Genomic DNA, 14,464 nt, shown 5'->3' with positions numbered 1-14,464 from the left:
ATAATACCTAGATTTCTATGAGCCCTTAATCTTGTAAGTGTCATACTTTGAACTAGAATTTAACCCTATTTTTACGCAGAGAGAAATAAATCACTTGCTTTACATGGGTCTTAAGTTTTGTTTGAAATAATGTATATGGTCTTTGGTATGAAGCCAAACTTTACTCTGACTACACCCCATCTTAATGTATGAAGTGAAAATTCCCTTACAAATGCTGAATGTAAAAATATATATATCAAATATCAATTTATAAAAATGTATGAATATATCAAATCCCCAATAAAGATATATCAAATAAAGCTCAATTATTATCAGTTTCAATCTATCATCTTGTTTGATCTTTGATTCAAACATTGAATTTCCCAAACTAGCTCAGTCTTCAGCTTACCCAGTGAACTAAGAATGGAATACAAATATTACTTCAAAGCGTGTATGATGCAGGATTTGGTGGTGGTTGTGGTGGGAGGGGGAGCGGACATTATTTCTAACAGATCTGGAGGGTGGGGCTTAGGGGGGGGGGGGGGGGGAGTTGGGGGTGGCGGGTGGCGGGTTTTACCTAATGTTTTGCCACATGGAGCTTAATATTCAAATCCCTCTAGATAATTAATGCGCAGTCCTTTACTTGCGCGTGTAAAAAGTAAAATAACTAAGAATAATTATAAAGTAAAGTGATAAAATAAAATAAGCCGAGACCATAAAACTGAAAAGAGTAATTCTCAACGAGAGCTTCGAAGATTTGAAAAATTTTGAATATTGCGCTCAGAAAAAGCATGGCTACTTTCTTAGCGAGCGAATGCATCTATGTATACAGGAGCCCTAGCTAGGTTTCCGTACCGATTGCGCAAAACTGATTTTTCCAATCAACTTTTAAAGAACTAGTTTAAACCTACAGTAAAGTAAGTTGAAAATATTTACATTACCGATCTTTTCAGTAGCTGGAATTGTAATTAAGAGCTCATTTTCGAAAAACCGTTTTACGTTGGAGATTTCATTTGTTTGTACAATGTTTGTCCTCCTCTTCGCCAAACAAGGAAATATACGTGGCTAATGACTGAGATAACACCGCCACTTCCTTCTATGATTCTCTGCTATTATACCTCACAGACAAAGATACTGTAGAAAAGACTTACTGAATCCTACTCGAAAGTCAATTAGCTCGCTATAGTAGTATCTTTACACCTGTTACGTAAGCTGTTGGTCAGTCAACTGCGTACAATTCAGATGATCAGAAAAAAATGTGTTAGCTAGTGAACTTGATGCTCAATGCTATGAATTGCGAAGGATTTTCAGAGTCTTTTAGAAATAATGATGTTTGTAATTATAATGGAGATGATAAAATTTGTGTTCAAATTTCGGCCCATATATGTAGAAACACAGCAAAAAAACTTTCTTCCATTTTATAACTTCCTCGTGGGATGGAGTTAATAACAATCAATCAAAATTAATAGTCTTCAGATTGAAATAAACTTTCACCGATATTTCGACCAAAGATCGGTTGCGGTGAACGAAACCCCTTGAAATTTTACAATATTTTTTTCTCAAAAAATTCACATTATTCTCAAAATTCTTCAAGAAATGACAAAAAGCTGAAGAAATAACGTAACACATCTTAAAATGCTTCTGCGTGTTTTGCCCATTATAAAGCGTATATATATATTCTAATTGAAATCGAATAAAAGTTCATTAAAGTGAACTTTTGTGCTATTGAAACTGACGCGTCTATATTTTGAATATGTTTGATGTAGGTGCGCTAAACGCGAGGCGATGTTCAACCGAGGGCGTCTTATTGGCATCCTCGACTAATCGATGTGTATCCGGAATCAAGTTCGCCACCTCCACTTTGCTTTTAGTTTCAAATACAAGATTTGATGATGAAGATAATTAATCAGCTATAAAACACCAGGTTGAGAAAAATGAAGCCATGATTAAGATATAGTTATATACGGTGCGCAAAACGAGAAGAACGCCAGAGAAGTCGACAGAGGAAGAATGCATTGTATGGTAGGTTTTGATGGGCGTTGTTATATATTAGTCCAAACTAAACCCGTTTGATATTGCCATATCGTTAGAAATATACACACTCGATATGATGTGAAGCATTTTCAAGAGAGAATAACTTTCCCGAGGCGTTTGGGAGCACTTTTTCTCGATTCCTTTTGGTTCTAATCCTTCTAGGGAGTTCAATAAATCTTAGTTAATGGCTAACGACTCTAATGTGATACTGACGAATTTAAAAAAAGCTATAAGATTAAAAAAAAAAAAAAACTCGAGAAGAATGATGCGTGGAAAAACTGTGCTGACGATATACTTATGATTGATTTTCTAGACCACCTTCTTAGTATTTGATGTATTGATGATGTCGACAGTACTGGTACTGGCAAGGCCCGATAGAACGATGCGCTCGACAAAATATATTTTGAATCTAAAATCCGCGTCAAGCAGCACGATCCCAGAAAGAAAAGACAAGAGAGCTCAGGCTTACATTTCCGGCGGTGAAATTGACGGCCAGCACGGTGGTGGAATATATATCGCAGGCCAAAAAATATCTTCAGAAAGGTAATAAGCTAATGAAGCATGGGTGTGTACAAACCAACTCGCTGCGGCATAGGAAGTTATAACGTTATAATAATATCTAGACTGGGGTGACGGAGATTACTGAGGCACCTTGATGACTCAAACATATAAGGCAATTAAAAAAACACACTAAGAAGATAGACTACGTGCAAGTGAAATGGCTTTTTGAGTTTGGATGTTCATTTATCGCGTAATGAAATTTATGGTTTGGGTATCGGCGTGAGCGGAATAATGGCGCAGGCTAAGGTTTGCCCGAAGCGGCTGTATCTGTATCAATGCTTTTAGTAAGTGCTTGAATTAGACCACTTTAGCTCCACTTGAACTTAATGTTTTCCCATTCCAAGCTATTTCATGCCACGTGTCGTTCTTTTGAGCATCATTTCTTTGTTTAACGGTTGTACTTGAATATTGATACTACTCAAACAAAGCATCATATTCTCAAGATAATGACACGTGGCCTGAAATAGGAAAACATTACGTCCATTTGGAGCTAAAGAGGCTATTCGCTTTATCATATGCCGATTCACTCAATTCGTTGATGAATCGAACGTTTGCAACACCGTTGGCAGACCATTTCTCGAAATTCTCAACCTTTACGTTGACTAGTGTTTTATCAAGCACCAAGCAACATTCCATCGATAAATTAGCTGTGGTTATGATTAATATTTCTGTATTTGATGCTAGTAATGGGAGGAGGTCTCATTCACTAGTAACCTTAACGCACCACGCCAAGCCGACTCCATTGCTGGCACTTAGGGTGGTCACTGCCAGGGTTCGTTGGTTGCTCAATGCTTCTTTACCTCGTTGTTTTACCAATCATTGTTTTTGCGTATTTAACAACAGGGTACGATCTCAAGACGTAGTGCCGCAAATGACAACTCGCCGAGACTACGGTGTGCGTCACTCTGATCCATGTCATACCAAGACTCAAGAATTTAATCTGAAAACTCACTTCAACACCGAGGACAATTTCTCACCGGCTAGTCATAAAAAGACAGTTTGTATAGGTGCTCCTGGTCAGCGGGACTATCCCACTTGCGTCTATGGTCGGTTGGATTGCGTGACATTATATGAAGATGTATCATTCATACGCATGCCCAGTGAAAACTGTAGCACGTGGTATCATGGCGTCATTAATATTCCAGTTGGTTGTCAATGTATGTGGCCAAATTAACTCCAATAGATTTTTTTTCTTTTCTTTTATCCTCGGTGTCCGATCATGTCAGTGCATCAAAAAAGAGTTGAATGCATGGTTCTAAGATTATTCTTGTTTAATCCTGGATAAACTCAGTGATGTTATATCAAGACTGGTTGTCTTGGGAATCAAACATTGGCACCAATAGACCTCCTCCTTTGGGGCGTAATGTTTTCAAATTTCAGAAGACGTGCCATTCCTTTAGAGTATCATTTCTTTGTTTAATGGTTACACACGAGAAGACACATAATCACTCAGACGTAGGATCCTGTTTTCAAGGGAATAACACGTGGCTTGAAGTTAGAAAACATTACGCCCAAGCCGAGAAGGTCTAGTAAGAGCTATTGATGAGCAGGTTTTGACTACAGAACCCTGATTGTGCCATTCGATATTCCCTTGAATAGTACTTCGTTCTTTGCGTAATCATGCTATCTTTCTACAAAGAAGTTTTAAATTATAAAGGTATATGTTGCGAATGAATGTAAATTAAATCAGTTAAGGTTCAAAAATCATAAATTAAGTGAGTGTAATATGTAATAGGTATAATAGGAATATAGTACTTGTAATGTGTCATATTGATTAATAAGGATTTTAATTCAATTTTGAGCTTCAATAAAGAAGTAATGACGACACAATTTGGTATGCTGGTTCTAATTAGTGAACACGCGTTCCTTTTGTCGTAGCGCGTATATATATATATATATGATGAGCCCCACCTTACCTGAATCGACCAGACTATTCATATTTTTATCCTTTTAAAGGATTTCAAATATTCCTTCTTTCAAATCTAGTATAATTAGATCTTAAAAGGTAATCAATATAAAGAGCGTAAAAGTTGTACTAGACTGAAAGCATTGAGATATGCAAGTGCGCTTCATTCCCGCCTTTTCCTCCTTCCTTTATTCAAATCCCTCCCTTGAACACTTAGAAGACAATTTGTAATCATTTAAAAATTTAACTCATCCTATCATCCAACCCCTTAATAGTAAATATATTATAAGCCAACCAGAGTCCATGACATGACATCCCTACCTTTCGATTCTCCCCACAAGCGACCAGCATGGGTTGGTTATCAGTTACTCTCTTTTATTGTTTCCGGCGGAGACTCACTCACTTTTCCACACACGCAAACAAACTCTTAAACATTACTATACTATCTACTGTATACAGTATACCAGATTTTGCACTTACTTCGATATGAAAAAAGTTGGAATTAGAGAGAGTTTTTTAAATACAAATTTTCAGATATTGAAAGAGAGTGCGTTAAGGTCCTGAAGATATGCAGTCTCCATTTGAACCGACCCCAGAATCAACAGCCATCTCTGATATCGATTCTGCTTCAATCGAACTAGTCAAATTATCTTTCTCTGCGGATGAGACGGCACCACTCGTCTTCAGACACACGTTGTTGGCCGAGCCTAAGGCTTCTTCCTCCCTATTGAATTTCTGAACCGCAAGGGCCTCGAAGGAATTCTTGGGTGTCTTTAACCCAAGAAGCACCTCGATGCTGACGTGGTGTTCAGGCCACTCCGTATGCAGTTTGCGTAAGCTGGGTGTGGTGTGCTCTGGGACTTTACTGGTGCGCTCCTCTGACTCTACATCATTGCATTGGGCTTTAAGACCAGCAGATGATGATCTATGATGAGGGTCTGCTGTCTTGTTGTCATCATGTCCACCACTTGTAACAGGATTAGTAGGCTTGGGGAAACCAAGGATTAACGTCCGCTTGATCAAAGAGTAGACGTCGGTGATCATCCCACCTGGTACTTCAGCAAGTCTATCAGTAATATCCAAAGTCTCAACAGTATTAGGAGCATCAGTGGGTACTTCGATGTCAGTACTGTGTGAAGCATCAATATATCCAAGAGTAGCAGCACTATCAGAGGAGGCGGAGGGTGCATCTTTATCTGATGCAGCATTTGGGGCAACAGTGGATAGTTCAATATCAATATTGTCTGAGATATCAATGTTTCCAAGATAGTTAGCATCATCATTAGAGGAGTGTGCCTCTTTATCCGCTGCAGTACCTAAGGCATCACCTTGAACTTTGGTGGCAGCACTACCAGAAGAGCAGGTTGATGCAATTTCCTTACCCTCCAAGCCATGTGTTCTAACAGGAATGTCGTCACTCTCTGATGCATCACTACTGGCAGAAATGGTTCCCTCAACCGCAGAAGTCTTGGATACTTGGATGTGGTCCTGTCCATCATCGGTGAACGAGTCTGTGATTAAAGAGGACATGGATGGTGGAAGCTGACCATCACTTAGTCCCCAACAATCAGATATTTCACCTGAACTCAGAGAGGTTACTTCAGTAAACGATGAAGACTGAGAAACACAATAAGTTGATAACAGGTGTGAAAAAGTCATCAATTTTAGTTACATTATTTGGCTACTATTAAAAATACTTACTGAATCATTGTCTGACATCTCACTTGCCCCAAAAGAACTGACATCAGAGAGTGAAAATATCTGAAAATAGATTAGATTGAAGGAATGTCATCAGCATACTGCAAAATGGATCACAGCAGAAACTATAGCTCACATCTCAAACGGCTGACTTTAAAACACTTACCTCCATTTTAACGAGGTGTTTATCGCCGCCAAGTGATGTGTTATCCAGATTTCTTGTTGCACTATCAAGGTCCACATCCTCTATGGTGCTACCAAAACTTGGATATGCACCGTCCTGGATCTGTTCAGCTTTGCGCACAGGTTGTGCACAGAGTCTGCTAGTATAAGCCTTCCTTGCCCCACCAGGAGAGGCTGTCAGCTGGAGAATTTTGAAGCTTGACTCTGATAGCCTGGCTGGTTCTGAATTTGTACTTACGCCGGCCAATTTTGCTGATTCATCGTGGTTTTTTGTCTCTGGTTCTTTCGTTATCTTGTTCGTTTTGCTTCCTTTTTTGAACCAGGAAAACCAATTCTTCTTCTTCTTCTCAGTTGGTTTACTTGTTTTTCCATCACCCTTGCCCTCCTGCAATCTGCCAACACTCGTTGAGTGTGTAATGGATGAGAACAGAGAGGTCAGGCAAGGGTGAGGTTCGTGATTGGTTCTTCTATGATCAACCAGAGTATCTATAGTCAAAGTTTTAGTGCTGCTGCTGTGGGCGGAGGTGGTGCGTGCAGATGGTTCGTTGACGACTTCTCGTTCTACAACAATTATAAGTAGAGTGGTAAAGAAAAATCACTAATCAAATATTCTATATTTTTCATCGGCGTGAGCTGAGTTTGGTGTTCTTTAGAATACGTACGATGTTCTAATGGTGGAGAAGCGCGCTAATGAACTGTTATTTGATTCCTTCGAATAGCATCATTGATGATGTCACGCGAAAGTAAAATTACCTCCGTAAATCTGTAATTTGTTCAACGTTTATTTATCAAAAATGATAAGATTTTTTAATGTTTTGAAAGCTTGCATGGCGAACTTTTGATTTTGATATAAAGATTAGCAAGGAAGGATATTAAAGGATAATGACTGTTGTAGTTCGGTTTGGACTTACCATCGTCGCCACCAGCAGCATCGTCCAAGATGCAATAGAAGACAAGACTGACAATCCCTTGAAAGAAGTTAGCCACTCGTCCCTCGGGACGGGGCTTCTTCCGTCGGTTGTCTTGTCTTCTTCTGAAGAAGTTCATAACATCTGAGAACAGCAAATCAAAATCAAAGTTTGATGAGTTAATTAATCAAGCGCTTGTCATTCGGAACAATGGTTGAAAAACGATTTAAAAGAAATTGACGATTACTTAAGTCAACTTACTACGTCATAGCGACAAAGAATGTCATGACCAAAGGTGTAAATAGTTCTGGAAATAGAACCCTAAAACTGGTGATTTAATAAAAAATCGATTCTTGTGTAGATTAGCACAACTACTTTCTCAGTGTAAAACTCAGGAACTGATAATTACTTTAATTAGTTGCTTGATTGCTTGATGACGTCACGTGATTGACAACAATGTTATTAATTATCTTATTAACTACTCTTATGATCAATAAGTCAGTCATTTTCCCACTCTGATTTTAGCTATCGTTTTCTGTGAATTAAAAGAAGAAGCATGCGCACTGGTGCTTAGTCACATTACTATTAACTCAGTATTAAAAGTAATTTATCTTCAGAAATCTTTCCCATTGTATTATTTAATTGAATAATGAAAAAGCGTCCCGCGAACGTTGAATGAGTGACCAGGGGTCGTTAGCAAGGCAGGAGGAGAGAGCCTCTCTTCTCCCGCCCTGGTTGTTAGCTATTAGTGGCACTGAAGTAACCTCTTAGGCGTCTGCCGACCTTCCTGATCAGTCCGTAATTCATCTCAGATGACGGATTTTGACTATTATTTGGGATTGGCAAAGAATATTTATAAACTAATTTATCGCACAAATATCAATGTCAAATTCTTTCATTTTCTGGCCTGTTGGCGTAAAACAACAAAAGGCATTTTTGCATTGTATTTTTCGGTTGATCGTTGAAAGTCAAAGGAATATTGAACTATTATTAAGAAGCGCGCGTCTTCATGTCAACAAGTTCGCATCTGATCAATGAATTCATGTGATATTGTTGCCACTGATTTTCGAGTTTCCAGGTACGATTGCGCATGTCTTGTCAGCAGACCACGTTAAAGATTCGTGTTTGAAAGAACCGAAACGCCTTTCATATTCATCTATAGTTTATTTGCTTTGCTACTCAACGATAGACAACGTCGTAGATGAGTTGGTTGACTTGCGTCACAAAATGACGTATTATCTTAATAATCCCATTTTAATTAATAATTCAAATTCTTTTTAATTATTATCGTTGGTCAATTTTACCAAGTTCATCGCTAAACATACAAAGGAAAAGTTGAACAAATTTTGTTCAATAAAAAGTCGTTGGTGTTCCTACATCAACCAGAAATGATGATGATATATCACTAAGGAGATTTCAAATCCCCCCCAAAAAATACAAAAGGTTTTTCAGTCTTTTTTCCAAGATTAATATTTCTGCGTCTTACGTTTGTCTTTTTTCGGACAATAGTTGGATTTTAACACCTTCCGACTCAAAATGAATTTTAAAACCCTTCCTTCCCTAACTAATTAAATTCTAGTCTTCATTAGCGTCAGTTAAGTGTGTGCTCCTGGGGCGTTCGTTTTACGACTAGTTTCCCAACTCCATTAGTTGAATTTATCGTTTTGATAAAATAGTCATTAGAAGATAACAAGAAGCAAGAAAATTGTACACAGAGATTGAATTACGTATGCTATAGCACCGTTTTTAATTTAATTGAGACTCATGTTTATAAGCAAAGACTTTATTCACAGAAAACTACTCAATTGGTTTCCATCAAAGGTAAGTAAAATTATCGAATATTCATAATTCCGTGTTCGTACTTTTAAATGTAGAAATCTTCTTTGGGGTTTCTTTGTGAATAGTGAGTAGGACGTTCGCTAATAAATTATATTCATTCACAGAAAAGAAAAGTTTTTTTATTGCTAACTGAAGGACACGAGTTCAGCGTAACTCCTTGTGTAGTGCAGCGCGGGGAGACCAGTTCAGTACAAGAAAGTCAGTTCAAAAACATGGGTTATGAATGTAGACCCCGACTCGTCATGCCTTGTATGATAACAATACCGCGGGCTTGCGGTGTTTGGAACAAACGCTTACTTGATGCGCTCTGCCTTCAAATCAAATAAGCTTGTTTAGGGTTCTCAGAAGAAACCATAATTTGAATTTAAAATTGTGGCAAATTTCACACGAAGCGACTAGTGTTTCTCGATTTGTTTCCTTGCGTTCACCACTCTTAGAAAAACAAGCAAACAGTGCTTGGGCATTCTCCTAACGAGGTAAGTTATTAGAATATTTCAGTTTTGACTGTCAGTATTGAACAAACCATGAATTATCACAGTGATGCAGAAAAAAAGATATTCTTTTATTCGTTTATTAAAACTTTCAAATGCTTATAACAATTCTCTCCTTTACTGCAATACTCTTTCCTTTCTTCCTTTCTTGCTTTTCAATTCTCTCGTTTTTCTTCTCTTCCTTATTCCTACTTATTCAATTCAATTTTCGGCAAGGATTTTGAATGCATGTTTAGCCTATCTAAGAATCTTAGAGGATGAAGATGATAACTGATTGCGCAGAAGACCTAAAAGCACTAAATACTAATGTAACATGCATGCAAACGTACCACAATGCTACAAAAATATATTTCACCAAAAGGTTAACTTCGGATAACTCCAAGAATGAAGCCAACCAATTCATTCACATATTTATTAAATGTTAATACCTTTTCTTAGGGGTTTCAACCGTCTTCTAAATAACTAGTGGATCAAAATCTGGGATTATTCTTCGATGTCCGGATAGCTAGTTCACTTCAGGGAGATTTTAGACTGATTAAAGATTTTCAATAATGATAATAAAGAGAACACTGTGAGTATTATATGGGGTAGACGAAATATGACTTTAATATTAGTGACGACAAATCTGCTTTTTCTTCATACAAATCTGTAAAGCATATTTCCGCAAGGTGGTGTTATTATTCCAAATACTCCATAGATCGGACAGTATGTTAATTAAAAATATTTGAGGAAGGATTAGATATTGTTCATTATCTGATTAGACTTTAGAATATCAATCATGAGATTTCAGTCTTTGGAAAATAAAATCGAAGGCGCATTGGACAAAAAGATTTTATATTTTGATCTTCCGTGGTCTCGTGGTCAAGTTTACTCTCCCAGAGGGGCGCGAGCAATGGTTTTCTAGAGGGTGTAAGTGGGAGCGAATGGGGTTGGAGTTCATTGTTTCGGAGGCAAGACAATGAAGATTTTGTAAAAAATATATTGTAGCCAGGTATGTTGCAACATGCAAGGTCGGTGAGGGGTGTGCATGGAGGCATCGAATGAGATGTGATTTTGCCCAATTTGCGTACATCAAAACGACGAAAAGAAATTAAACGAAAAAAGAACGGAACGAGAAGAGAAAAACTGAGTTGCTGCTGCCATCCCTTTTTTCACACACCGCGTTTCTTTTTTTAGTTGCTTTCTAGGCGTGAGGACTTCTTATTGATAAGCTGTTTGATTTATAGGACTCTTTCTTTGGAAGACTATATATGCATGTTTTGTCATTGCAATCTAAATGTTGACTTTTTTAAAATTTCGTTTATCTTCAATCTTAAAATAAGTTGTTTGCTCCACTAATGGTCGCTTATGAACCAAGATCTATACACGTTTGCTAACAAACTTCTTTTGAGTCACCGATTCTCATTTATTGGATAGTTATGCATGTACCATCTTCGTAGAAACTTTAGCGTCCAAGTTACTCTAGCTCATGGCAACGGTGTGGCTAGGCTTTAGATGTGGGAGAACTATTGAGAAGCAAATCGTTCCAAAGGGCATCGTGAGTCATTTGCATTGTGTTTTTTTCGGTACCAGAACAAAGATCTTTATAATAATAGAACATGATCTCGCTACAAAGAATATTTAAACAGCACAAGTAAACAACCTATTTTGATTGACGGTTTTTCCTACAAACGTGTTGGACTGGACTTTCTTTAGATATCTTTCACCGGATATTGTCTTGTACTGTTTACCTGGTTTCAAAAGCACCCAAATTGTCCAGATTCTATAAAATGATATAGTATTGTAACTGGATACTCCCCTAGGCCTGTAATCATTCGTAACTGATGAGATCGACACCCCCTCTGTAATGATTAGGACGATCTAGATGGTTCAAGCTAGTCCTGGCCTTAAAATTATTTCAACCACAGATATACCGCCAAGGCTAGTAAAGTAAACAGTACCTCCAATAGAAAGGGTAGCCCGCAATTCAAGTGAAATTCACTTGAAATTACCACTTCTGACCAGGCAATGTGGTACAACTTGATTCTAGACACTCTGTGGTGTTGGGATTGGTGAGTTTGGTAATACCACTTCCAGGAAGAGCAGGTTTGTTATAAGCACAGTGTTGTTATATCAGTTCTTTAGAATCACCGAGATCATTCTTCTAACTGGCGTTTTTGTCATGAGTGAATAATTTTAACTATAACAATTGCAGTCATTTTATAACTGACTGGTTTATTTACCAGATCGCGCACATGCAGTAAAAGGACTTTCAAAGGCTTTAATAGGATCAAAGTCGATGAAAAAGCGTGCATTATATTAGTAGGATCTTACATAATCTCAGTCCATGCAGTTGGTGCTGATAGATCGTTGTTTGTTTCATTCAATGTTGACCTAAGTGATTTTTCTAATATCTTTGAGACTGAATATATTAGAGCGTAGCTATATAATGATAATCGATAGATGATTCTAGACGATATTAATATTCGTTTAAATATCACTTAAAAGTACTTAATCGATCTTAGAGTGCCAGGGCTAGTTAACATTCTACGTAGCTATACTTAGCTGATCTGATTGAATATACACCTATATTCTTATAGTCTTACACCAAGATATACTAATAAATCATGTCAACTGTTGCATTGTTCATTCTAATGAACAAAAAAAAAAACAACAACAAAACAAAAACAAACAAAAAAAATGTGGTGGGCTGCCACAAATCGGTCAACCAATATTTGTAACATAGTTTAGAGAGTGCATGTAAGGATCAATGCAACGCAGATAAAATCCGACAGAGTAGATATAGTGCCATAAGGGTTAAGGTCCCTAACTAACAACGCTTGGCTTTAGATTGCTCCACCACATACAAGTTTTCCGTTTTAGAAATATACTCTATAACAGACTTTAAAAAAAAGAGATATACACCTATTTCAATAACATTGTCATCACCAAAGGCGATAGGCATTAGGAGAAAGGCGATGAGGTAGGAATGAGGTAGGAATGACTTGTGTTTCTGCTTCTTATATTCTCACCAAAGACATGCACCTTAGTATTGAGAATGATTCAATGTTATTTGTATTAAACGAAACCATTCCCCTTTGGCGATGACAAAGATATTTGAATTACATGTATACTCCTATGTATAGAGTATAGAGTTCATAGGTTTCCCACGCTTCTCTCGTTATCTCCCAGCATCCCACATGTTTAGATCAGAGTATCAATCAAACCGCGTCAAAAACGGAAAACTGTTTCTCATCTCTTTTACTAGTTTATAAAACAACGAGAGCACAAATTACAGAATTTAAATTTTCAAATGAAAGCGTAAATTCAGAGTGCAGAGAAAAGCAAATGACGTGAGCGTTTTACCAAAATACTCGCATCTTTGAACAATAAAAGCGCGCGTTAGAATTCAATTTTTTATAATATGTAAACACATTTACGGCATGGGCTACACTTCAGCTAAATTTGTCGCATCATTTCTACTCACTCACAAGAAAACTGCCTTACAGCCATATCCTAATTTTCATCATATCTAATATTTCGAAATAATCCAGTTTGTTTTGTTTCATAGGTGTATTTCAAAAGCCAGGAGAGTCTTTGGGTAAATCAGATCTGCACTCTCCTTTTCTTACATTAAAGAGTAACAAATGGCACCAGCAAGCAACGACAAGACTTCAGTAAAACTGTGTCCCAACTGTACGGAATCCAACAACACGGTTCCTATAAACACTACTTGTGCAGCCCTGTGCGTGGTTAGTGTTGCACTCTACATTGTTATCATGGTAGTTGCTGCATTTGGTTGTATCATGATAATCTATGCCTTTGCTTGGAATAAAAAAATCCGCAAGGTAGTCACGACGTATTTTATCGTTAGCTTGGCTGTCTCAGACCTCTTTACTGCGATCGTTGTCATGCCATTTGATGTGGAGCAAATTCTGACAAATTACGAGATGTGGCGACATGGTGCATTCATGTGTACTGTCTGGACAACTCTGTATCTCCTAATGATTCCTACGTCTATACTTAACCTACTTGTTCTGACAGTCGATCGCTATAAAGCACTTAGCGACCCTTTAAACCGGTTCAAGGAATCCCCCTTCATGACGAAGAGACGAGCGCTTGTGATCATCGCCTGTCTTTGGATTTACTGCCTTCTCTTTGCGTTGGTTCCTCACATGGGCTGGAAAGTCTACCCTGATGTAATCGTGCATGGCCAGTGCGTCTTCAACATTTCACCCATATATGGCATGCTCAGCTCGGTATTCAACTTTTTTATTCCTCTGGTTGTCATGTGCGGGCTGTATTTTAAAATTTACCGCATTGCTAACAGCTTACATGCCAACCTGCCAGCTGGGCAACTGGCCTCGCCATCCCGGTCTCCTCATGACACAGGTGTTCAAGATAGAAGAGGAGTAAAATCCAGATCTAAGAAGATTAAAGATCAGAAAATGCTTTTGAAGAACACGCGTGCAGCCAAGACAGTGCTGCTGATTGTCTTCACGTTTGTCCTATGCTGGATGCCTCATACTATCTATAGCTTCATCGTCAGCGGGGCTTGTGACTCATGTTACCATGCCGAGGAGGGCCCAATCTTGGCTGCTGTCTTTTTGATCATGGGCTATGCAAACAGTGCACTGAACCCATTTTTATTTGGATATCATCACCGGCTCTTCAAAAAGACCTTCAAAATTATAATTAACAAGGTGTCAGTCAAATTTAAGTGTCACCGAATCCCTCCTCCAAGACACTTGCCCGTGCGATCACCGTACAGGATTACGAACAGTGGGTCTGTACAAATGTATAATCCATCAGTAGACGACATCTCTGGTAATCAAAACCTTGGAGCTTCATTGACTTCTATAAAAGACGTCGTTGATAAAATATAA

General features: G+C 38.0%; 1 protein-coding gene across 1 annotated transcript; it reads left to right on the top strand.

Moving 5' to 3' along the window:
• The first annotated feature begins 13,225 nt into the window (after window positions 1-13,225).
• Window positions 13,226-14,464, top strand: LOC116301809 (octopamine receptor beta-2R-like). Its single transcript, XM_031710927.1, has one exon. The coding sequence runs from the start codon at window positions 13,226-13,228 to the stop codon at window positions 14,462-14,464; it is 1,239 nt and encodes a 412-aa protein (XP_031566787.1).

This window comes from Actinia tenebrosa, unplaced genomic scaffold (genome assembly GCF_029948245.1).
Source record: "Actinia tenebrosa isolate PJP-AT-01 unplaced genomic scaffold, QUT_ActTen_1.0 PGA_scaffold4__44_contigs__length_22323623, whole genome shotgun sequence".
NCBI classification, from domain to species: Eukaryota; Metazoa; Cnidaria; class Anthozoa; order Actiniaria; family Actiniidae; genus Actinia; species Actinia tenebrosa.
Note: the sequence above shows the minus strand (reverse complement) of the source record. Positions and strands in the feature narration are given on the sequence as shown.

Excerpts from the sequence above, each read along its gene's own strand:
- LOC116301809 (XM_031710927.1), top strand. The coding sequence starts at position 13,226 with ATGGCACCAGCAAGCAACGACAAGACTTCAGTAAAACTGTGTCCCAAC.